Source organism: Terrapene carolina, unplaced genomic scaffold, assembly GCF_002925995.2.
Source record: "Terrapene carolina triunguis isolate 2854851 unplaced genomic scaffold, T_m_triunguis-2.0 Scaffold85, whole genome shotgun sequence".
In the NCBI taxonomy this organism is placed as follows: Eukaryota; Metazoa; Chordata; order Testudines; family Emydidae; genus Terrapene; species Terrapene triunguis.
Window position 1 is genome coordinate 32,966,216 of NW_020664436.1, and position 25,314 is coordinate 32,991,529.

Below are 25,314 nucleotides of genomic sequence, written 5' to 3' on the forward strand. Positions count from 1 at the left end.
CTAAGAGAACAAATGGAAAAATAGAGGCAATTCTTCCTGTAAACTCCTTCAATTCTAGCTATTGTGGCATCTATTGGACTATGTTTTCTTGGGGAGATGCTGTAGTGTTAGTCATGTACGCACTTGCTAACCACAAGCAAGAAGAATAAAACACGATTTCCTGTGACTTGCTCTGTGTGTGTGTGTGTGTGTGTGTGTGTGTGTGTGTGTGTGTGTATATAGAAGCATGATTTGAGGAAACTCTTGTACTGCAGATGATTTGAAACTGGTTTTAGAATAATGCTTATTTCTTGTTGTTTGAATAAAAGTTTGTTTAAACCCAGTACTGAGGCTGCTTTATTCTAGCCTGAGTGTATTCTCTGCCTCAGCAACTGGTTCCGTTTGTGAGAGTCAGTTTCAGTCAACAGCAACTGTGGCAGTGTACAGTGTCCTGTAAGATGTCTGGCTGTTCTAAACTTCCCGCTGAAGCTCGACACTTTGGACTGTCATTCAGCAAAGCACTTGACCATAGCCCGGATCTGAAATGAGACTTAGACATGACAGTGCTGAGCACTGCAACACCTAACTTTTAGGCGCCTAGAAAATCACTAGCGCAACAATGGGATCCACAAAGCCTAGGTTAGGTATCTAGGCTCCCTATACAATGAATAGACGAGTTTCAGAGTAGCAGCCGTGTTAGTCTGTATCCGCAAAAAGAACAGGAGTACTTGTTGCCCCTTAGAGACTAACAAATTTATTAGAGCATAAGCTTTCGTGGGCTACAGCCCACTTCTTCGGATGCATATAGAATGGAACATATATTGAGATCATCTGCAGTACAAGAGTTTCCTCAAATCCTGCTTCTATGACTAGACAAGGACGTATCTAAAGAATGGGATCCACAAAAGCCAGGATGCTCAGCAGGGAACCACCTAAGCTAGCCAATAGGAGATGCTGACAAGGGGTGTGTCCTAAGCAGCGCATCTCTCATGGAATTAGATGCCTAAATCCAAACTGCAGTGATCCCTAGCTCTGCTCGACACAGCTGGGAATCCCTCCCCTGAAGTCAAATGGCTTAGGAGCCTAAACTGCTGCTTGCAAGAAGTGGTTGTGCCTCGGCTTCCCTTATAACTTTTAGTCCAGTGGTTAGAGCACTCACCTGGGCTGTGGGAGACTGGTTTAATTCCCCCCTCTCTCCCAGATGAGAGCTCTAACCACTGGACTAAACGTTTTATAAGGAAGCACGTCCTCCTCTGGATTTTGAATGGGCCCCATTCTAAGGGTACGTCTATACTACCTGCCGGATCAGTGGGTAGCATTTGATGTATCGGATCGATTTATCGCATCTTGTCTGGACGAGAAAAATCGATCCGCTAATCGACGCCTGTACTCCACTTCGGCAGGAGGAGTAAGCGGCGTCGACGGGGGAGCCGCAGCAGTTGACTCGGCGCCGTGAGGACGGCCAGGTAAGTCGAACTAAGATACTTCGAAGTATACTAGTATACTTGAAGTATACTAGTTTGAACCCCCCTCCCCCGCTAGTGTAGCCCAGGCCTAAGCGATCAGGCCCCACAGGCAAGGTGAGTGAGGTGTATGTCTCTCCCTTCCCTTGAATGTTTCTCTCCCCCCCCCCCCCCCCTCCACCTGATTTAAGGATTGTGCTGGGACTTATATGGGAGACAAATGTCTGGCTCCTTAGTGAGGCAGCAGTGCACATGCCTAGAGGCAGGAACTTGAGCACATAGGGGACTTTTATAGTGAAAAATGTAGGTGCCTGCTGAGTTAGGTGGCAGCTCAGTGTGAGTTTTGCTGTGCCTAATGCTGGGACTAAGAGCCTAAACCCCAGATTTAGATGCTTTATTCTGTTCAACAAATCCATCCATATGCAGCAAAGCAGTTTAAACTCATGCTTTGGTTTAAACACAGTGCTCTAAGTACTACTTGTAAGCGTAGCAGGTACAAAATGCTCAGGCAGAAATGTGATTTCAAGTTGTCCCATTAGCGTAGCCTAGAGCCCAGAGAAACAGTGCAGTTTGACTGAATTTGCTGCTAGGAACCCTAAAATTCTGTTCCTGACTCTCTCCGCCCCAGTTTATGCGACCTTCGCATAATCTCCTTGTGTGAGTGTCGTCATGGGCTAGCCGGTCCTTTAAGGGGACTCAGCTCAGCTTTTCCTGTGATGTGGCAGTTAACCTCCAGCTGATCCTGATCTGGTGACTCAGTTATAGTTAGTGATCCCAGCTGTGACACGATCAAGGTGGACTACATAGAGATGAAAGAGAATGCAGTGAAGGAGACCCAGGAAGGAAGAGCAAGGGAGCTATCACTCTTAAGGAAGGGTCTGATGAAGGTAGGCTGAAGAGGGCCTTGTGACACTGCACCCCATATTCATAGAAATATTGTTATGATATGAATATGGCATAACTAAGATGTTTTATGCAAGATGGGTCATGTGAGATCATTAGAAAGGTTATGATCTACTGAATGTGTTTATCTAATTTGTATGAATGTATCATTTCTGTATTGGAGGTTAGGAATAATGACTATGTAACCATTACAACTGTGTGTGTATTTGGGGGAATGCCCACCAGATAGTAGGCAATCCACCTCAATGGGCCATTAGGAAGAACAATAGACTTCAAAGATACTAATCTCCCACCTTCCTGAGAAGCTCCCCAGGCTGCTGCTTTGACACGACAGGGTCAGGTGATCGGGTCACCTGGTACTAGACCCCCATCTTGGGCTTTCAGTATTTTTCCATTAAGAAGGGGTGGGGGGGAGGGTTAGACTGGGAAACAGAATTTACATAAGGTGGGAATCTTTTATTTAAGGCTGGGAAGTAAGTCAATCAGGACTCTTCTCTATTGCCTAGCAGTCCAAGAGGGAAGATTGCGAAAAACACCTGACGGGAAAGGCAGCTGCTGAGTCCAGGCTGAGATAGGGGTCCAGTCTGTAGAGAGAAATAACTATAACTCTAAGCTACAGAAATGCTGCAACCTGCCTAAAACAAGATTTAGGGTGAGAAATTACGTTTTGTAACCTGTTTCTTGAGTATATTAAGCTTAGTTTGCGTGTTTTGTTTTATTTGCTCAGTAATGTGCTTTGTTCTGTTTGCTATCCCTCTAATCACTTAAAATCTACCTTTTGTAGTTAATAAACAAAAAATAAACTTATTACAAATCCCAGTTTGTACAATTCATATGGGGGGGGGGGAGAGGGATGGGAGGCTGTGCATATCTCCCTCCACATTGAGGAAGGTGTGACTTTTATGAGTTTGCAGTGTCCAGATCTCTCTCTATAGTGCAAGACCATATTATTTTGGGTTTACACTCCAAAGGAGGTGAGTGCTGAGTAAATCCCTGAGCTGAATCTTCCCACACAGAGCTGATTTCAGTCTGTCTGCAGCTGGGTGTGGCCTCACCTGTGTGTGTGTGCTAGAGAAGGTTTGCAGGCCTGGCACAGCTAGAACAGGGTGAGGAAACCCAGGCTGGTAGAATGGGCAGAATTAATGGGACCCGAGCACTTCAGCTGGCACCCTGGACCGGGGGGGGGAGGAGTTCAACTTCAGCATAGTTCAAGGGGGGCAGAAAGAGCTTCTCTTTGGAGGTTGGTATGGACTCTTTAGCTGGACTTTCCATTTCTGTCCCCTTCTGTGACTATGAAAGATTTGATCTAGCCAGAGGGCTAAGTCACTGGATATGTATTGAGAGAGAGAGAGAGAGGGAGAAGTCATTGCAGGGCCAAAGAAGTGGTCAGTAGGGGGCACTGGATACCGAGTACTGCCCCAGCCTCATGTGGGGACAAAAGAAATATTTGGAAGTGGTGTAAACAGAAGAGGTGTATGATCGGTCTTGCTTCAGAGCAAAACTAGATGTCTCTGATCATGGGGAAGGAGGAGTGCAGAGTAGTGGCTACTATTTATGGTCCTGACCTTGTAACCCCTTAGTCAAATAATTGTATAGCCTTGGACTACTCACTAGACCAGTGTTTGCAGGATTGGGCCCTCTATCTGTTTCATACCAAAGGGAAGTGCCCATCACAAAGCATCCTTTTGTTTGCTTTGTCCACTGTCCTCCCAATTAATTTAAGGGTGTTGATAAGCTGGTTGCCAAAAAACCCTTTTTCTATCTTAATGTCTTCTGAGAATGTATTGATTGGGCCTTTGTTTTCAAAAGGCTGTTATGGCTTTCTGTCATGAGCTATAAGAAAATCAGTGTGTATGTTTAATAAATCACACTCTAAGAATTATGGGCCTTATCCTCTTCTCATTTACACTGGGGTTAACTGTGGGTGACTATTGAAAACAATATGGTGACATTGGTTTAAGTCACAGGGCTTCATTGTCCCCTCAGTGTTTAAAAAAACAATGTCCTTGCCTGTGTTGACAACTGTATTGTTGATTGATAAAATAAATTGTACCTTGCACTATTTATGCCTTTTTATTTATACTGTTTCCCAGGCTACAGGAAGTGCCTTAAGTCAGTATTTTTATTTACGGTTACTTTCACTCTTTCATGCACTTGTTCAGTGTGGTGATGTTTGAGCTGCAAACACTGCAGGGGAATGTTCTTAAATCCAAACACTAGCTTGGATTGAATGGGGGTGGGGGGGGGGGGGAGAGGGGGGAGCCTATTGAAATACGGCTTTGTAATTCTTTAAGCTTTTTAATTTTTTTATTTTTTACAAGAACAAATGTCTCTACTTTGTCCTTATGACAAAGTTCCATCCCTAATTAAATTAACTATTTTTATTAAACTTGATATTGGTGTCTTAGTGTATTAAATGCTTTACAAACTTAAATTTTGTGACTGAGCTATGAAACCAGACAGTGACTTTCAAATGTACCATTGTCTTCATGAATTATTGCAATACACTTTTTGTTTTATCAGTGGTTATTACTTTAATCTTACAAAGTTTTTAGCATAAAAGGCCTGCAGTATGGAATATGTTGAACATAAATGTAATGTGTTCAAGTTTAACATTTTTCTTTGGAAACTACTGTAACAGTGAAAATACTGAATCGGTGGAGTAATGATATATATTCTTCCTTCTTTTGAAAGGCTTTTGATCAGCTACCCTTAATACATGATTTTGTTAATCATGTCAAACAGTGATTTTTTTCCCCCCCGCCCCACCCCCCCCCACCCCGATCTCCATTATACCAGACTCTGTTTTTATTTTATATTATTTGTTTGTTCTTTGATCCAGACTCCTACTGATCTTTGGGAATTACATTAGATTAGAGGGATTCTGTGACATGGAATTAAACAGGCTAGCGAATACAAAAGGCAGTTAATCCGTTTTAATGAATGATTTTATGATAAGCCTAATTGCTGTGGTTTCAGACAATGTACAGCATGCATTGATATCTTTCCCACCCAATTGTAATTGTCAGCTATCTATGTTTGTCTAACTTTAAACATGTGAGTAGTCCCATTGATGGATTGAGGAAGTTGGTCTGAATCAGGAGAGAGGGTTCCTGTGGTTTTCTCCACATACTTGTTTACTTTTGGCAAAACTTATTAAAATCACATTGAGGAAAAAGCACAGTCCTATCTTAAGGCTCTGTAAGATCAAGGGGCTGCTTCATGAATTGTAACTATATCCAATCCTGCTCACACATAAAAACAGACTTAAAAAAACCCTTGGGTCGTTGACCAAACTAATAAGCTTGCAGTCTCAAAAATGAATTTTTAATAACGTGTGAAAACAGGGATGTGATAAGGGTGTTATACTAATAACTGGTTTCCAGCCTTATTGATAGTGGCTGCAACCTGCAACTGCGGCAATAAACATATGCCACATTGTCACTTTCCAGTCTATGGAGAAGTGTCAACTTTAACCTGTCTTCAGGCAGTACACAGTATAACAAGTAGAAAGAAGCAAATCTTCATTACACAAAGGGCATATCTTGCACACTGAGATGGGGATCGATACCACCATTAGTTTAATGTAGATCACCAGCAACTATGAGATTTGGTGTTTTAATTGTCCTTTTCTAGCTACAGCTTGGTCCAAAAAAAACCACCTTCCTTAAACCCTGGACAAATCTCTTCTGTATTGGATTGACACCACTCTGAAGCAATGTATTCTGCAACAGATACCTCATGTGTCATGGCTCATCAGGTTCAAGTTGATTTGGATCTGGATTGTTCACTACAATACCAATAAAATAGTATAGTTGTGTTTAGGGACACTAACTCAGGATCAAGGCCCCAGTGTGCTAGGTACTGTACGAAGTCAGTCCCTCCCTCAAAGAACTTGCAATCCAAGTGAAAATACTGTGAGATTACTAGATCCCACTATGTAATTTCTTTAGACATAGAAGATCCAGGAACAGTTTTACTTAAGGAGAAAATGTCCAGATAAAGGGTATTGCAGCTAGACATATGAATTGCTGTTTTGCAAGAGAATATCAGGGCAGCACTTCTTGCTACAGGGCATGCTATTAAATGAACTTTTGCTTTTTCTATTAGTATGAAATTTTATTAGTGTTAGTTTTTCCAGTTAGTGACATTTGATTTTTATAATAAATGAGATGGACTCTTTTATTTAAATGAACGATTCACTGGCATTCCAGCACAATGCAACGTGGTGGGTCATATGTTGCTGAAATCAATGGAGGGGGTAGTTAATACATCTAACTAAGACCAGAGTTCTGCCTCGTGAGCATGGGCCCAAATATGCATTCCTTATTCGGGCAGACCTCTCGCTGGCATCAGTGGGAGTTCTGTTTGAGTAAACACTACTGAATTGGATCCTTCATGTCTGAGTGCTAATATTTATCCTGTTTTCTGTGTATATTGTGCCCAACAAGAAAATTGTGAAAACATGAAGCAATTGAGCAAGCTGTGCGTATTGAATGCTGTGATAAGCACATTGTCTGTCCAAAATGTTGATAGTTCCCTCACTGAGTTCAAATGACAACAGTCCAGCAAAACAGTGTCTAGAATTGAAGGTCTGCTTCCTTGCAGGAGCAGGATTGGGCCCAAATGGGGAAGGAAAATACAAATGATAGATGGAGGGTTTAATTTGAATATACTAAAAAAGGCATCTTTATATATAGTGAGCAATGAAGTAAATACGCCCCAAGGAGAGGTTTTTAACAATCATAAAAATGAGATAACATACTTTCTTTTGCAGTGTGGCAGAAAACTCCTAAATTGCTTACTTTAATAATGGAAAGGGTAAATATAATGGAAGGTGTGTTTATCCATGGAAGCATGCTTTGTTAAAATCATATGTTACTTATACAAAATGCAAATTTACTTGGATTTTGTTAAGTATCAGAGGGGTAGCCATGTTAGTCTGGATCTGTAAAAAGCAATAGAGGGTCCTGTGGCACCTTTAAGACTAACAGATGTATTGGAGCATAAGCTTTCGTGGGTGAATGCCCTGATGAAGTGGGCATTCACCCACAAAAGCTTATGCTCCAATACATCTGTTAGTCTTAAGGGTGCCACAGGACCTTGGATTTTGTTGGTAACTTTGCGATTATGCTCTGGATAATGTGATAGTGTTAGCTACGATGATGATCCCAGCTGACTGAATTCAGATTTTAGTTTATATAAAAAAAAAAAACTTCCAACCAGACAACCATCACATTTTCTGCCCACGAAGTCTTAATAGTCCATCTTTATTTTTAGGATCTCCAGGGTTGGTATAGGTATAAATAACTATTCAGAGCTATAACCTTCCATTGATATCTGTCAAGCAGGGTTATTTCCCCGTCAAGCATGTCAGCACAGAAGGGAAAGAAAAAACATTTTGTATTAATGCTACTGACTTTGAGTAATAAACTGGATCTGTGATAGTTCTCACTTTCTCTATTCAAAGGACATTGTCAGGTCAACTTTTGGGCCTTCACTTCTATCTTAAAATTGCCTAGTGGTGATAAACTTTTTTTTAAATTTCACCACTTTGTCACAAAAAATAATTCCTTTATAAGGGATCTACAGGCTATATTGTTGGGGTGCTGTTGCTGGCTCTGTAGCAACAGTTGCCTAACCAACGCTATTCTGAGAGCTCTGCTGCTGAGATCCCATTGAGGATGCTAGTACATAAAGAAGTAAACCAAGACTTGATGATTACACTGTATTAGAATAGCAGGAGAGAAGCCACATAGTATCTTTAAAAAATTCCTTTTCTAAAAAGGAGGAAGACTTCTTATTTTTAAGCTGCCGCTATGTAATTTCAAATTATGGAGAATGGATTTGATGTTTGGCCCTCTGAAGTTTTTGTAGGCTTAAAGGTGACCTGCAAAATGTTCTGAGCTGGTTCACTTTTTCAGCTTATCTGCATTACTGAATAACGACTCAGTCCTGCAAGATGATCCGCTCACTTGCTCTATCAAGCAAAGCAGTTTTGTAAACATCTGGGTAGTTTTATTGATTTCAGTGGGACTGCTCACTTGCTTAAATTTTAAGCATGTGCTTAATGTCTCTACTGCACTGAGCCAGAATGCTTAGCACCTGGCAGAACTGAGTGTTTTGTGGAGGGGGACCGGGCTTCAAAAGCAAAATAAGTTACACATGCAGATATGTATGTAGTACCATTCACCAGCAGGGACTAAGTGGCTGATAGCTCAGGCATCCTTTCTCAAAGCACCTTGTGAGCCTTGATTAAAACTGCTGCCCAAAGGAATGAAGCAAACAGTTTTTCTTTGTTTTTTGTCTTGAATTTCTCAAGACTGTAAGAATGTAACTTTTGGGGTTGATCATGAAGGTAAAGTTCAAGGAATATATCTTATTTCGAATGTAACTGTCTGAACACCATTCTGTACAGCTATTTCATACTTTATCAGTAAGGATCTGATTCAGCAAAGCATATGAACACGGTTGACATTGAGTACCTGGGTAATCCCATTTCTATCCAGCAAAGCACTTAATTCTTGAAGTCAGTGGGATTTAGGCATAGGAGCAAGTGTTTATCACCAAGGATGTAAATTGATTGAAAATGTGGCTCTTTTTCAGTGTCTGTCTTGGTAAGTATTTGTAACCAAGTCTTTCTCTTACGAATAGAAAAAAAGATTTAGTAGGAAAGCAGTGAGTTATCTATGTATTAAAATGTTAATTTCTATTTAACTTTATTTCTGTTTTCTAACAGCTGGTATTGTTGCTTGATTTTGCAGACTGTCTTCTGAATTCCTGGATTTTCTCTTTCTGGAAGTTCCCCTTGCGTTCTTAATGAACCATGGACATCATTGGCTTTCTGAAGTCTCAGTTCATTTGCCACCTACTTATCTGCTACATATTTATAGTGTCGGGACTGATAATTAACTTCATTCAGCTCTTCACACTTGTCCTCTGGCCAATCAACAAGCAGCTTTTCAGGAAGATCAATTGCAGACTGGCTTACTGCATTTCAAGCCGTAAGAATCTTTTTAAAGTTTTATTTCCATATCTTGACCAATGAATTAGTTGTTAAATAACATTACTACCTATGTTTGCATATTCATGCATATAAATCCCTACATTTTGCTGTGAGACTGTGTATTGCTTAAAGTATGAGGGGTGTAGGGGTGTGTGTGTGTGTGTGTGTGTGTGTGTGTGTTTTGTTAAATCAAAATGTACTGTAAAGTATAACTTTTTCATCCACTCATATTGGGGCATTCCCTTGACACAAGATGATATAGATATTGGACTCTTATGATGAGCATCATGTTTGAGTGGCCAAAAAAGTAAATACTGACCAAGGAATGATAGAACTTAATATTTACAGAGGCATACTGTCACTGTATATAGTTGCATACCATACCATTCTAAATGGTTCTCATCCAGTATATCTTCTGATTTCTCCATTATCCTGAAGATTCATGGACACACATGACTTTTTATTTTTTAAATTGGGGTAAGTGTTCCAGATTTCAGTAGTGTTGGCATGAAAAGATGATAAATAATACTGGCTCACAACATAACTCTTACATACAGTACTAGCTTGATTTGAAACTATTGCTTTTATTCATTGAATAAACATGTCAAATTGTAGACTACTGTATCTATGCCAGGGGCATAGCCACAGGTGGATCTTGATGGGCTGCGGCCCACCCACTTAACATCCTGGCCCACCCAAATCTGAGCAGAGGTGTAGCATTGCCACAGTGGCCTGGAGCATCATTCGGGCACATGAAATCCAGGATGAAGCTATGTGCCAGGTCCTTCAGAAAGCTATGCTCCGGCCGCTCTGCCTTGCCATTTTCTGAACTGCCCCATGCGCGTGCCCATCTTGACAGGTGAAGCCCTGTGTCTGGGGGCACCAGGACTAGGGAGAGGGGGTGGTGTTGGAGAAGCTGAGCTAGCACAGTCTGTCCTTGCCTGTCCACCCGAAAGTCAGGGGCCCACCCAAATTTCCATTCCTAGCTACACCACTGATCCATGCACAGTATTTATGTAATGTAAATAATCATAAGAATGACCATACCAGGTCAGACCAATGGTCCATCTAGCCCAGTGTCCTGTCTTCTGACAATGACCAATGCCAGGTGCCCCAGAGGGAATGAACAGAACAGTAATCATTAAGTGATCCATCCCCTGTTGCCCATTCCCAGCTTCTGGCAAACAGACTAGGCCAGGGATGGTTCAGAGCTTGGTTTTGCATCCTTGCCCAACCTGGCTATCAGCCATTGATGGACCTATCCAGGGCCGGCTCCAGGCACCAGCTTAACAAGCAGGTGCATGGGGCGGCCAAGGGAGAGGGGCGGCACCTGCGGCAATTCGGGGGCGGCAGGTCCCTCACTCCCTCTAGGAGCGAAGGACCTGCCGCTGAACTGCCGCCGCCGATCCTGGCTTTTTTTTCTTTTTTCTTTTTTCTTTTTTCTTTTTTCTTTTTTCTTTTTTCTTTTTTCTTTTTTTCAATTGCCGCCGCTGATCGCGATCGCGGCTTTATTTATTTATTTTTTGCTTGAGGCAGCAGAAATGCTGGAGCCGGCCCTGGACCTATCCTCCACGAATTTATCTAGTTCTCTTTTTAAACCCTGTTATAGTCATGGCCTTCGTAATATCCGCTGGCAAAGAGTTCCACAGGCTGACTGTGCATTGTGTAAAGAAATACTTACTTTTTGTCTTTTTTTTTTTTAACCTATTGCCTATTAATGTAATTGAGTGACCCCCTAGTTCTTGAGTTATGAGAAGGAGTTATTTACTTTCTCCACGCTAGTCATGATTTTATAGACCTCTCTCGTATCCCCCCTTAGTCGCCCCTTTTCCAAGCTGAAAAGTCTCACCCAGTCTTCTTAATTTCTCCTCATATGGAAGCTGTTCCATACCCCTAATCATTTTTGTTGCCCTTTTCTTTACCTTTTCCAATTACAATATATCTTTTTTTGAGATGAGGCTACCACATCTGCATGCAGTATTCAAGATATGGCCATACCATGGATTTATATAGAGGCAATATGATATTTTCTGTCTTATCTATCCTTTTCCTAATGAATCCTAACAGAGAATACAATAGTTAGACTGCTAATCTAGCACCAAATGGGAGCTTTGTTTGAATAAGGGCTCCTGAATTTTTGCCCTCTTATTTTATTGAGGAAAATAATGTTCAGAATATTACTAACAGAAAGCTATAGGGCCAGATTCTGCCACTTACTCATGCTCAGTACTATCTTGCAGCACATCTGGTTCCTTTGACATCAGTGGGTCTAGTTTTTTTTCAATAAGATAGCACTCTGTGAGAAAAAGGGTGGCAGAATCTGGCCTTAAGTATCTATTATTGCCTGTATTTTTCTATGTTACATGGTAAAGTGTTTATGCATGTTTAATAAAAATCAAATGGCTGTGATCTCACTGGTGTAAATCAGGAACAGCTCCATAGAGATAAGAAGAATTCCATTAGTGGATAGCTCAGTGGTTTGAGCATTGGCCTGCTAAACCCAGGGTTGTGAGTTCAATCCTTGAGGGGGCCACTTTGGGATCTGGGGCAAAATCAGTACTTGGTCCTGCTAGTGAAGGCAGGGGGCTGGACTCAATGACCCTTCCAGTTCTATGAGATAGGTATATCTCAATATATTATGTTATTAAAATAACAGTTGTGATCCGAATCAGCCCAAAAGCTTAATTTTAAAGGAGAAACAATGTAACCTGCCCATTTTCAATAGCAGCCTATGGACTGTAGAATACTAATGTGTTCCCAGCTGTCACTGTTTCTAAAATCATTGGACTAAATCCATGTTCAGTTTTTACCCAGTCCTTGCTCAGCTAAAATTTCCATTAACTTCAGTGAGTAAGGACTTAAGGATTTGGCCCATTGCTGTTGGATCACATGGAGCCATAAATATGTGTCATGTGGTGATGAAGCCTGCTGTCAGCCAGGCTGGCTTTTAGGAATTGTTATAAGTCCATGCCTTGTGAAGTACATGAAAGATATCCGCATAAAACTGTTGAAGTGCTCTAATGGCACTGTGCTGAGTCCTTAACATTTAGTTATAGAAGAGAGAATGTCATAATTATATCAGAAAACTGCCTTAACATGAGCTCCAAGAATTGCATAGCAGTTAAGTGCAGTAAAACGGGCTTGCTGAAAACAATGTTTCAGTTTATCTATCCAGTACTAAGAACCTAAGACCGGAAAAGGCTTGATCCTGCCCATCAGTGCCTGATGAATCACTGTGCATTTTGGAAAATCAGCTATACTTATCTGCTCAAAAGCAGCTGCTGCTTTTTCCAAAACACATGACACCTGTTGCTTGTTGGGAGACAAAATGGAGTTCCTCTTCCCTCCCTCTCAACTGTCCACAGAGTAACCATGGTCTTTTAAACTGATAACACTGTCATTTTGAATGGACTATTTCATTTTACACCTGAGAGCTAGAACCTGTATGCAGCTCTGTGACCAACCTTGGGCATGTTGTAGAGGAGACTGTCTTGAGCTCTGATGCATGGAGAGTGAGGTAGATATCAGTTTGCTCAGTGCCTCTTGAAGATGTGTTTAAGGGCTGAGACATTAGTGTCTGTTTACTGGAAGGCACTTGGTGGAAGATGAGCTGTCATAACTATAAAGGGAAGGGTAACAGCTCTCTGTGTACAGAGACTCCAAATCCTTTTACCTGTAAAGGGTTAAGAAGCTCGGGTAACCTGGCTGACACCTGACCCCAAGGACCAATAAGGAGACAAGATACTTTCAAATCTTGGGGGGGGGGGAAAGGCTTTTGTGTGTGCTCTTTGTTTTAAGGGGTGGTTCGCTCTTGGGACTGAGAGGGACCAGACATCAATCCAGGTTCTCCCCATCTTTCTAAACAAGTCTCTCCTATTTCAAACTAGTAAGTAAAAGACAGGCAAGGCGTCTTAGATTTACTTTGTTTTCTCAACTTGTAAATGTACCTTTTTACCAGAGTGTGTATCTTTGTTTGCTGTACTTTGAACCTAAGACAGAGGGGGGTCCTCTGAGCTTTTTAAGTTTGATTACCCTGTAAAGTATTTTCATACTAATTTTACAGAGATGATTTTTACCTTTTTCTTTAATTAAAAGCCTTCTTTTTTAAGAACCAGATTGATTTCTCCTTGTTTTAAGATCCAAGGGGGTTTGGATCTGTGTTCACCAGGGAATTGGTGAAAGGTTTCTCAAGGCTTCCCAGGGAGGGAATTCTTGTGATGGTGGCAGCGGACCAAAGCTAAGCTGGTAGATAAGCTTAGAAGTTTTTATGCAGGCCCCTACATTTGTACCCTAAGGTTCAAAGTGGGGATCAGCCTTGACATGAGCATAGGAATGATTTAGTTGGGAGGGGTCCAGTGGGAAATGACTCTCAGAATAAAGAGAGAGGGAGCCCCCTAGAATCTCATGAATCCGTCATTGGATCAGGGAAAGCTCTAAAGAAAAGACCTTTGATGTCTGATAGTTTCCCCTCACAGCGCTGTCACCAGGCCCATTCCACCCCAAACCCCAAGTTCACTTTGTTTTCTAGATACTAGTAGGGATAGACTTTTGGGGTGTGGGGTTTTTTTTTACATGGTTTTAATGTCTCCAGGGTCTAAAGCATATATATACACACACACACACACACACACACACACACACACACACACACACACACACACACACACACACACATATATATTTTTAAACAAGAATAGTTGCAAAGAGACGCTTACCTCTGAGCAGCTGGGTGCAATACCACAGTGTCCCCTGCAGGCTGCCAGGTGGTTTTGGTGAGTTAAGTGTCTTGGCCCTTGAGCCAAGTCAAAAAGTCCAAGTGAACCTCTTCCAGGGTGTTAGACTGTTTATTGGACTCTATTTTCCGTCGCTAGAATCTTCAGCCCTGGCTCTAGGCCCTTTAAATTCAGTCCTTTGTTCGGGCTCCCAGATAAGCCATGTCTCCTTTATTGAGGTTTATGTCCCTTTACCTGTGGCTGGTAGGGGAACCTGGACTTGTCAACTACTCTGGGTTCCATCCCAGGGACCCTATGCACAGCAGCCATGTGCTGATCAACTTCAGTCCTTCACTGCTATTTCCCTGGGCCTCTTCCTACCGGCCCCTCTCTCTAGTGATATCTCAGGGCCAGTGTCCTCAGGTTCTTCTCTCTGCAATCCCAGCTGTGTAACTCTGTCTGATTGCCAGGCTCCTTTGGCCAGAGAGGAGCACCCTTCACTCTGCTGGTCCCAGCCTGGAACTGAACTGCTAATGCCAGGGAGAACCTTTTTTATGGGCCAGCAAGCCCTGATTGGTGGTGGTTGTCCCTCAGAGGACCAGGTGTGTTTAGCTTTCAAAATGGATGCTCTGGAGAGTCTTCTCTAGGCAAGCTTGAAGGACCCACCTTCCTTTCTCTGTTCTGTTCTTCGCTCACTACTTCTTAAAGTGGGGTGTAGCAGGACCATGGGAGCCCACAGAGGGAGCCACAAAAGCTGAATACAGCCTGCCACACCAGATTTCAAAGAAGCCTCCATTTGTATTGCAGGCAACAAGTTTTGTCACTTTAATGTGTTTTAATACTCTAAGATCGCATTTGTACTCTCTTTGTATGTGAACATGGAGTGTTTTGCTTGCAGATGCTAGTCACTTATGTGCACAAGTGACTCCATGCACAGGGCCAGATACTGGCCCAGGCTCAGCTCCAGTGAGGCAGTGTAGCACTAAAGCCAGCTTAGGTGTCTACTGGAGAAGTCCCCCCTGCAGAGAGAAATCTTTGTGTGGCTGGCGAGCCAGAGCAGCTGCTATGCCACCCTCATTCATGATTGTTACTGCAGGGACTGCAACCTGGTGTAGTCTTCTTTGTGGATGTGAGTATTGATTACTGATTAATCTCTTAGGGTGCATTGGTTAAAGATTCAAGTATCAGAGGGGTAGCCGTGTTAGTCTGAATCTTTAACCAAGCAACAGAGGGTCCTGTGGCACCTTTAAGACTAACAGAAGTATTGGGAGCATAAGCTTTTGTGGGGAAGAACCTCACTTCTTCAGATGCAAGTAAGCATCTGAAGAAGTGAGGTTCTTACCCACGAAAGCTTATGCTCCCAATACTTCTGTTAGTCTTAAAGGTGCCACAGGACCCTCTGTTAGGGTCACCATCCGTCCGTATTTCCCCGGACATGTCCGGCTTTTGCGTCTCTAAATAGCCGTCCGGGAGGAATTGGTAACAAGGTTAAAAGGTCCGGGATTTTTCCCCTCCCCTCCCTCCCTCCCTTCCATGCAGAGTGCGGCTGCTGATTGGGCGGCTGGGCCGGATTGAGCCACTCCCATTGGCCTCCAGCAGCCAGAGCTCTCCCCTGCTCCCCCCTGCTGTCTGCAGCATGTTTTGCCTACACGTGGACATGAGCATGGTAAGGGGAGTCCCAGGGGGCAGTCAGGGAGCGGGGGAGTGTTGGATGGGTCCCCGGCCCCTCCACCTGCCACCCCCCCTCCACGCATCCCCCCCGCCTGCCTCTCCCATGCCTGCTTGTACTGCCAGAGCCGGCAGCAACTGCTGTCTGCTGCCCCCGGGTCCTAGTGCTCCCCATCCACAAATGGCAAGACAGGCTGCCCTTACCCTGCCCTTCCACCCTAGCCCTGAGCCTCTCCAATGCCCCAAACCCCTCATCCCCAGCCCCAACCCTCATCCCCCCCGCACCCTAATCCTCTGCTCCATCCATGAGCCCCCTCCTGTATCATGAACCCCTCAGCCCCAACCCTCATCCCCCTGCACCCTAATCCTCTGCCCCAGCCCTGAGCCCCCTCCTGCATCATGAACCCCTCATCCTCAGCCCCACAGCCCTCACCCTTGCACCCCTCCTATCCCCAAACTCCCAAACCCCCTCCCCCTTCCCACACCCCCCCCTCCTGCCCTCAAACTCCCTCCCAAAGCCTGCACCCCCTCCCTTTGCACCACCTCCCACCCCCAAACTCCATCCCAGAGTCTGCACTCCTCACCCACTCCTGCACACCCATCCCCTGCCCCAGCCCAGAGCCTGCACCCAGCACCCAAACTCTATCCCAGAGCCTGCACCCTGCACCCCTCCTGCACCCTAGACTTCTTCCCCCCACCCAATCCCCCTCCCAGAGCCTTAGGCAGGTGGGGGGGGCGGGTTCTGGGCACCACCAAAATTTCTACAACCCTGCCACCCATGCGAGTGGATAAGCGTCGGGGCAGTCAGGGGACAGGTAAGTTCCTAGGGGGGCAGTTAGGGTGGGGGGGTTCTCAGCAGGGGGCAGTCAGGGGACAAGAAGCGGGGAGTTGGGGGTTTTGAGGGGGGCAGTCAGGGGGTGGGAAGTGGGAGGGAGTGGATGGGGGCGGGGCTAGGGCGGGGCTCCTCCCCCCCCCCCAGTGTCCTCTTTTTTGATTGTGGAAATGTGGTAACCCTACCCTCTGTTGCTTGGTTAAAGATTGTTTCCTGAGGGCAATAGCATTCTTAACTACACTGGGATGCCCCAGCTGCGTGCCCCTAGAGGCTGGTAATTGTCCTAGATTAGAGCAGCTGTCAAGCCTCTCTAGTTTATGAAGGGATTGGCAACCTTTCAGAAGTGGTGTGCTGAGTCTTCATTTATTCACTCTAATTTAAGGTTTCACGTGCCAGTCATACATTTTAACGTTTTTAGAAGGTCTTTCTATAATAGTTATATGTAAAGTAAATAAGGTTTTTAAAATGTTTAAGAAGCTTCATTTAAAATTCAATTAAAATGCAGAGCCCCCGGACCGGTGGCTAGGACTGGGCAGTGTTAGCGCCACTGAAAATCAGCTTGCGTGCTGCTTTTGGCACGTGTACCATAGGTTGCCTGCCCCTGTGCCAGGGGCTGGCCTAGCATCTGGATAGACCTTGGCTCAGGAATGGTGGCCACTGTTGCACACTGTCCTCAATTATGCAAAGCGCTGCTTCAGCCACTGTTGCACATCTGGCCCACAATGTTGACTTGGCTGAAAGAGACCTTGTTTTGAATTTTGGTCCATTCGTGCCTAGAGCAAACCAGCTCTGTGGTAAGAGTGATTCTCCCCCACCCCGCACTAAAGGTCAGCAAGCCTGGAATGAGTCATCCATATGTGCTTGGTGTTTGAACAAGGGGAAAATGGTATTAAAGGTTAAAACAACAACAATAATTTTGTATTGGAAAGAAACAGCATTAAACTAATCAGTAAAAATTTGGTGTTTTAAAGTATAAGCAGTAAATTCTTTAGAGCACTGGTGTATTGATTAATAAAACAGCTTAGGTTGGGTCATTCCATGTGTAGATCTGACTGAAGTCCTTGCAGGATCAGGCCCTCAGGCCCTCCCTGGACTCCGGTGCACCGTTATCTGGGGTGCTACCCCCTGGTATACACCCCTCAGTCTCAGGGTCTTCCTCCCCAGGGAACCCCCACCCCCTAGCCCCACCTCACCTCAGTCATAGGCTCCTGCCAGTCACCAACTAGCCCCCATTCCCTGGGGCAGTCTGCAGAATAAGCCACTCATCACTGGCAAGGAGGGTTTTGGACCTGCTGCCTTTCTCTGCAACCCAGTACCTCTATGGGGCCTTGAACAAGGCCCTGCAGCCTGGGGAGTTGCTATCCTGGAGCTCCCCAGCCCCTCTGGCCTTTCCCCAGCCCTGCCTCACTCTAGGCACCCTGAGCTTCCCAGCAGCCAGGCCCTTCTCTCTCTTTCTGAAAGCAGAGAGAGACTAGCTGCTCTTGGTTCACAGCCCTCTTATAAGGGCCAGCTGCAGCCTGATTGGGGCGTGGCCCAGCTGTGGCTACTTCCCCAATCAGCCCAGGTTTTCACCCACCACAGCCCTCTCCCAGGGCTGTTTTAAGCCCTTCAGGGCAGGAACAAGGTTACTGCCCTGCTACAGAAAGTAAAAGTGTGTACTTTGAAATGGTGATAAACCTCATATTGATTTGCCAGATTTGTAATAGCATGAATCACAGAGTCAACCAAAACAGTGAAATAGAGCAGGCATAGTTAGCATAACTCCAGAGCTAAGTGAAGGCAGCATAGCAAATTCCATTCGATCAAGCAAGCTCCTCCATTTTGGTGTTGAAGGTAAAGATAATTTCACAAAATTCAGGGGAAGTGCATTTCATCTTCGACACTACAAAAGTTCTCATGAAGTCACAAATGCAAAGGGTGGTAGAGATTTGTTTTGCTTTATTTTCTGCTTTGGATATATAGTATTCTCACTCTTCCATTTCCAGCATCTGCTGTCATGGTAGCTTATCTTCCCTTATTCCCTCATCACGACTAAGTACTGCTGGCTTGGAATAGTCCAGGAATGTATATGGTCTCATCCTGATTCTAATCTCTCCTGCACCAGAAAAAAGTGATCCTAATCAGACTTTATAAGTGCTGTATTAGTTTCAAGAGATCATTGGCTTATTTTTAGTAACACCCTCCCTCCCCCCCCCCCGTCTCAAAACAGGAAGAGTTATAGATGGCAGCTTGGCAGCTATATGAGCTTCCCTGCATTGCCTGACCAATGTGCCTAATGCCCTGGGAGGCCACCACTCTAGATGAAATAATGCAGTTCAGTCTGCACTGACCAGTTTTTAAAATACAATCAAATGCTGCAGGAAAGTTTTTAATTTGAAGGAGGTTATTAGAGCTGCAATTTGCTTCTAATTCTTAATTCCAAAGGGCAGAAGTAATTTGCAAATAACTTTAGGCTACTGCATGCTGACCCTGCATGCTCACACTGTCTCCTTCGCAAACCACTAATCAAATCCTGATGTGGATTTGGAAAAGTGAGTTTCGTGAGAGTCTGGTTTGTCCACATCAGTCCCCGTTGGCTGAAGAGGCTGCAAGAGCAGAGGGTGTTCATGCCTGGGCAGAACTGTATGGGGAAGTTTGTATACTGCTATTCTGCATTATTCTTGGCTCAAGCCCAGTATGTGATGATTAGTCACTCACTCTAGTGAGTACACATTCCATCCCAAATGAAACACAATACTGGTACAAAATCTTTGCTCCTGGGCTGAAAATACTTTGGTGCCAATAAGGCTTAGCTTCAAACACATGTTTTAACAATTTGATTCAAATTGCTGTTAATTCCCCTTTTTAAAATGACAAAGCCGTTAAGCCTTCCCCTGTACTGAACTGCTGGGTGCTTCTGTAATATAATAAAATCAAACCCTGCAAAGCTCAACAACATGAGCTTAAAATAAATGTGTGCTTAAAAGATGGTGTTAGAACATAGATCTGGCAAACCACCAGATTTTTATAAAACTACATAGGGATAGACTGTGCTCAGCCTTTGCACAGAAGCTGAGGGCACTCAAGAATCTCTCTTCTCGTCTCTTTCCTTCCCCCCCCCCCCCGTGTGGGATGCAATGGAGCCCTTGGGGGGGCAATCACAATACTTGCATTTGTAGAAGGACTGTTTCCTCTGTATGATCTTGGGGGCTGCAAACCACCACAAAGAGGAGGATGCAGAGCCATGCCCCCCTCCTGTGCTGGTCTGTGGAGCTGGCCTCGTGTAATATGGGGAGCAGTCTGGACCCTTTCAAGATAGGATATAGCACCAGCTCCAGGCACCAGCGAACCAAGCAGGTGCTTGGGGCGGCCAATGACAAGGGGCGGCACGTCCGGGTCTTCAGCGGCGGGTCCCTCAGTCATCTCGTAGGGAAGGACCTGCCTCCGAATTGCTGCCGAAGAATGAAGTGGTGCAGTAGAGCTGCCGCCGAAGTGCCGCCGATCGCGGGGCGTTTTTTCCTTCACTGCTTGCAGCAGTAAAAAAGCTGGAGCTGGCCCTGATAGCTTGGATACTCCTACAGCCTACGTGAGAGCTGGGGGAGGGATTATGTCTCTGTGATTGTTCTTGGGGTGCCCAGGACTGACAGTCACATTGTTACCTCCAGCGAGAGGGAGACTTGCATGTGCTTAACTGGGTGTCAGCTCCCTGACACCTCCAGCCTGTTAGCAACCCAAACAATCTCCTCTGCGCTGTGCCAGCCCTTACTTTGCCTTGTAGGTTAACAATAGGTGTACCCAGTCTCAGTCCCTTTGAAACATTCCTCTGTAGTGTCCAGCTCCTTATCCACTTATAGAAAAAAACAGATCTGCTGTCCCCAAGTGGTCAGTGTACACACCAGCGTGTTTGATTCCACTCCAGATCAGTTCCTTATATAATACCATAGCACTGAGCTAGAGTTATAGTAAAAACAATCATACGTTTATTATCAATGTTCAAAATGTAAGAATTGCTGAGTAAGGACAATGCAAACAGAAGGGCTAGATAAAAAAACAAAATCATAACATGAGGCTAACCTCCAGTCTAAATAAGTTTTTCACCCAAATGTCCTTTGCAGTATTTCAAGCAGGGTCGGTTGTGATCCTGTTTTCATTAATGTAATTGCACTGCCTGATTACTTCCTAGGTGCAGAATAAAGGAGTATCTTCCTTGCCTTCTCTTATCTTCAAATTCCTTGTTTGTTTGTTCTCAGAATCAGGAGGACTTCCTGCAGCTTGTTTTCTGGTGTGCTGCCTCCCACACTGCTGATTTCATATGTAAAGGACTTTCGGTTTTGTTAACTTACTAGACTGAGGGAGACAGGTGAATAAACATCCTTTGTCTGGCAGAAAGCTGTTTGTCACCTTTGCCTTCACAGACTTTAGGAACATATTTTTTGTATCCAGAGAACTTTTTATATAATGTGTACATGCGTTTCACAATGATATTAATGACCATCGTGATCCTGTCTTTCATTTAAGATCTCGTTTGATTTTCTGTGTTGGAACCAGAATGTACATACCAGCTTCAGGATATTCTTGTATCGGTTGGCACTGAGGGGTTCTTAAGGTTCACAGTCTCTGGCAGAGCTCTGACTGGGGCAGCACTGACCCCCAGCATGGACCGGATTTTGAAGTGGCCCTTTAGAATGTAGCTCTGCTGCAGAGCGATTCCTCTCCACATTCAAAAATATTCTGCTGAAATAAACCAGAATGGGACTCCAATGATTGGGTAAACCACATCCTTACAGTGTCATTTAGTGCTGTGCAGAGGGTCTTCAGTGGGGGCTAGGCCTTGTTTGGGCCCTCTGCTCAGGGGAGAATTAACTCACCCACTTCAGTGGTGCCTGGGCCTTTTGTAGGCTCTCTGCATGGGGGTAAAGTTTGCCCTATGTAATGACAATGCTGCTTCACAGTGGGTGCACTTGGCTTTCAAAGGGAAACTGAAGAATAAAAGCAGTGGTACAGTTGTGTGAACAAATGCTTAGTTATAAAATGTCTTGGCTCCTAATCTGACTTATAAATAAATTAAGGCAGTGCTAAATAACTGTTCTTGTGTTTTCAAAGGGATATTATTACACCTCTGGGTAAAGTTACTTTGCAAATTACAACTTACAAATTACTGTTTGGGGGATACGAGTGCCGGGGGATGGTTCTCCTCACCCTTATTTGCTGAAGGGAGTAGAAATGAAATGGAAAACAAAGGATCCTCTAACTCAGCTCTCACGTGCCATCATATACTGCAAGACCTCCCTTTATTCCAGGGTATACATAAACTGCACAGAACTGAGCTCTAGTCTAGTGCATAAGGCATGCATAGCCCTTGCATGGATGCTTTGCATCCTGCCTCCCTCACTCAGTGGAAGGAACAGAGCTAGCTCCACCAAGCATGGGGCCTTCTGTGCTGGGGGTTGGGCAGGGTTTGCCCCTATGTGCAGACAGTAACATGTATCCTTTGGCTTTCTGTGGATTTTAATTGTTTGTGACCCTAAGAGACCTTTTATGTCAACTGGCAAAGGGCACACTCAACATGCTGTTGTCCGAGTGTTTAGCCAAATGGCATCTTGTAAGGTATCCTATTAATAACTGGGAATAGGTTGGTAATGAATATTGCATGGTGTATGTATAGTTGTGTATGAAGAGGTATGTATGCTGGTAATATGTTCTTAAAACACGTTGTGATTAAACAAAGTTATCCTAGACAAAAGAATGTTGTTTTAGCTGTTTGCCCGTGTCTCCATTGTAAATTAAGTAAGGAGATGCTGGAGACACTGAACGTACATCGAAGGTAAACAAAGTAATCCAAACAAACAGAGCAAATTCACAGGACAGTGAAGAAGACAGACTGGCATCTGCACACCAGTAGGGGGAAGGAACTTTTTGTCTGGGTTCCATTTTGAAAGGCCATGGACTTTGGGAAATGTAAGAAGAGCAAAAGACATTCTAGTTATCCATCACTTACGGGACAGAAGAGACAGCACCCTCTCATTCTGTGAATGTTGGATCCTCCTACAGAAGGGCTGGTGCTGCTGATAACTTGATGGAAGCGAGAGAGCTGTTTCGGCAAAGAACTTTAGCAAGCTACAATAAGTCTTAGGCCAGGTCTACACTATAAACTTATATCGGTATAACTGCCTAGCTCAGGGGTGTGAAGAATCCACACCCCTGGACGATGCTCTTATACCAACCTAACCTCCAGTGTAGACTGTGCTATGTCGACAGGAAGACTTCTCCCATCAACATAGCTACTGCCTCTTGCAAAGGTGGATTAACTACGCCGGCAGGAGAAGCTTTCCCATCAGCATAGTAGTGACTTCACTGAAGCACTACAGCATTTTAAGTGTAGACCTGCCTTTAGAAACTAAAAAGTGTTTTGTTTAACTCTTTGGTTGTGTCTTAGTGTCACTTAAATCTGCTCTTTTTTTAAGAAACATTCTTAGCACTGAGTGAGTTTTACTGTAAACTATATTTAAGGTACAGTGTGTCCTCAGCGAGCCAACAGGCTGGTGTGTACGCTGCTACTTTGGAGGCAGCAAACTTAATTTTTGTTGGTGTCTTGTGAGAAGGACTGGACACTGCAGAAACGCATCTCTGAGAAACTGGGGACCACTGAATGTTACCTGCAAGGCAGAGGTAAGAATGGCAGAGTCTGAAGGAGTTTGGTGCGGCAGACAGCTGCTGTGACAGCCTAAATCCTCAGGTTCAGTTTCATGTCTCCTTCTTCCGGGTGTACTTTATTAATAACCGAGATGGAAAAGGCAGAAAGTAACATGCACAGTTGTGTAACAAACTTTCCTACTTCTCATAAACTTGGCAGGAAGAAGACGCATCCTTCCCCTGAGGTCACCCTTTCCTGGCTATTATAGCCAGATGGTGTACTGTCAGTCACATGCATGCTCGCATCTAATTATGTGTCCTGTGACTACAGCTCAAAGCATGCTGAGGTGTACGTATGTACCCCAAGGCCCAGTGTCCTGTTAGAGGTGTAAAGAGCCCTCTTACATCCCTATACTTGCTACCTGTGTGAAGGGAAATGGTGTGATGGGGAGAATACGACTTCCTTCTCCTCTTGTGGAGGTGGGTAGGCAGGCATGCACAGGAAGTGAGATGAGCCAGGACTGTCCTGGCTTACTTCCCCCATGGAGCAAGTGAGCAGTAGGGATAGAAAGGGAAAGGTTATGCTTAGGGCCCTACCAAATTCATGGCCCATTTTGGTCAATATCCTGGTCATAGGATTTTAAAAGTAATTGTCATTATCAGAGAGGTAGCCGTGTTAGTCTGGATCTGTAAAAAGCAACAGAGTCTCCTGTGGCACCTTTAAGACTAACAGATGTATTGGAGCGTAAGCTTTCGTGGGTGAATACCCACTTCGTCAGACGCAGTGGGCATTCACCTACGAAAGCTTATGCTCCAATACATCTGTTAGTCTTAAAGGTGCCACAGGACTCTCAATTCATTATTTCAGCTATTTAAATCTGAGGCTTGGTCTACACTTACCCCCCCCAATTCGAACTAAGGTACGCAACTTCAGCTACGTGAATAACGTAGCTGAAGTTTGAAGTACCTTAGTTCAAACTTACCTCGGTCCACACGTGGCAGGCAGGCTCCCCCGTCGACGCCGCGGTACTCCTCTCGTATAGCTGGAGTACCGCAGTCGACGGCGATCACTTCCTGGTTCGACTTATCGCGTCCAGACAAGACGCGATAAGTCGAACCCAGAACTTTGATTCCCAGCCGCCGAACTAGCTAGAATACCCTAAAATTCACACTGTTGTAATTGTAGAGGTCCTGACCCAAAAAGGAGTTGGGGGGAGGTCACGGTACTGCTACCCTTACTTCTGTGCTGCTGCTGGCTGCGGTGCTACCTTCAGAGCTGGGCAGCTGGAGAGTGGCGGCAGCTGCTGGCCGGGAGCCAAGCTCTGAAGGCAGAGCCGCCGCCGGCAGCAGCACAGAAGTAAGGATGGCCTGGTATGGTATTGCCATCAGCCGCCACTCTCTGGCCACCAGCTGCCACTCTCCAGCCATCCAGCTCTGAAGACAGCACAGAAGTAAAGGTGGCAATACTGCAGCTTCCCTAAAATAACTTGCGACCCCCCCCCCCTCCCTCTCCCTGCAACCTCCTTTGGGTCAGAACCCCCACTTTGAGAAACGCTGGTCTCCCCCCATGAAATACGTATAGTATAGGGTAAAAGCACACACAAGACCAGATTTCACAGTCCATGATGTGTGGTGGGTTCCCCCCCCCCCCCAAGACTATGAATTTGGTAGGGCCCTTGTTATGCTGCAACTGGAGGTAATCCAGCTTGGGTGGACATACACGTGCTAGCTTTGATCGAGCTAACATGCTAAAAACAGAAATGTAGCCACTGTGGCATGGGCAATGGCTGGACTAGCCGTGCAATATCTACCTAGGGTCCTGGGTGAGATTGGACTCAAGGCAACCAGTCCTGCCACTGTGTTTACACTGCTATTTTCAGCACGCTACTTCAATCAAAGCTAGCATGTGTATCTCCACCCAAGCTGAGAATTACAGGTGTAGCTGTAGTGTAAAGTACTCTGAGTTGCAGGTGGAGCCCTGGTCTGCTTGTGGGGACAGGCAACTACATGTTCTCCTGTATGCTGTATGAATTCTATTACAATTTACCCCTAAGAAATTCTCACTTTATTAATCCATACACCCAGTAATTTTCATGAAAACTAATCAAATAATCTTGTCCCACTTTTCAGCAGAGATTT

General features: G+C 44.6%; 1 protein-coding gene across 3 annotated transcripts in view; it reads left to right on the plus strand.

The window, feature by feature from the left end:
* The window catches only part of AGPAT4 (1-acylglycerol-3-phosphate O-acyltransferase 4), a 142,335-nt gene that overhangs the window by 14,985 nt on the left and 102,036 nt on the right, over positions 1–25,314 (plus strand). For all 3 annotated transcript variants that reach the window (XM_029911061.1, XM_024194747.2, XM_029911060.1), the window contains exon 2: positions 9,110–9,349. In XM_029911061.1, coding sequence (XP_029766921.1) covers positions 9,172–9,349 — 178 coding nt within the window. In that variant the 5' untranslated portion in view covers positions 9,110–9,171. The remainder of the gene's footprint in view (positions 1–9,109; positions 9,350–25,314) is intronic.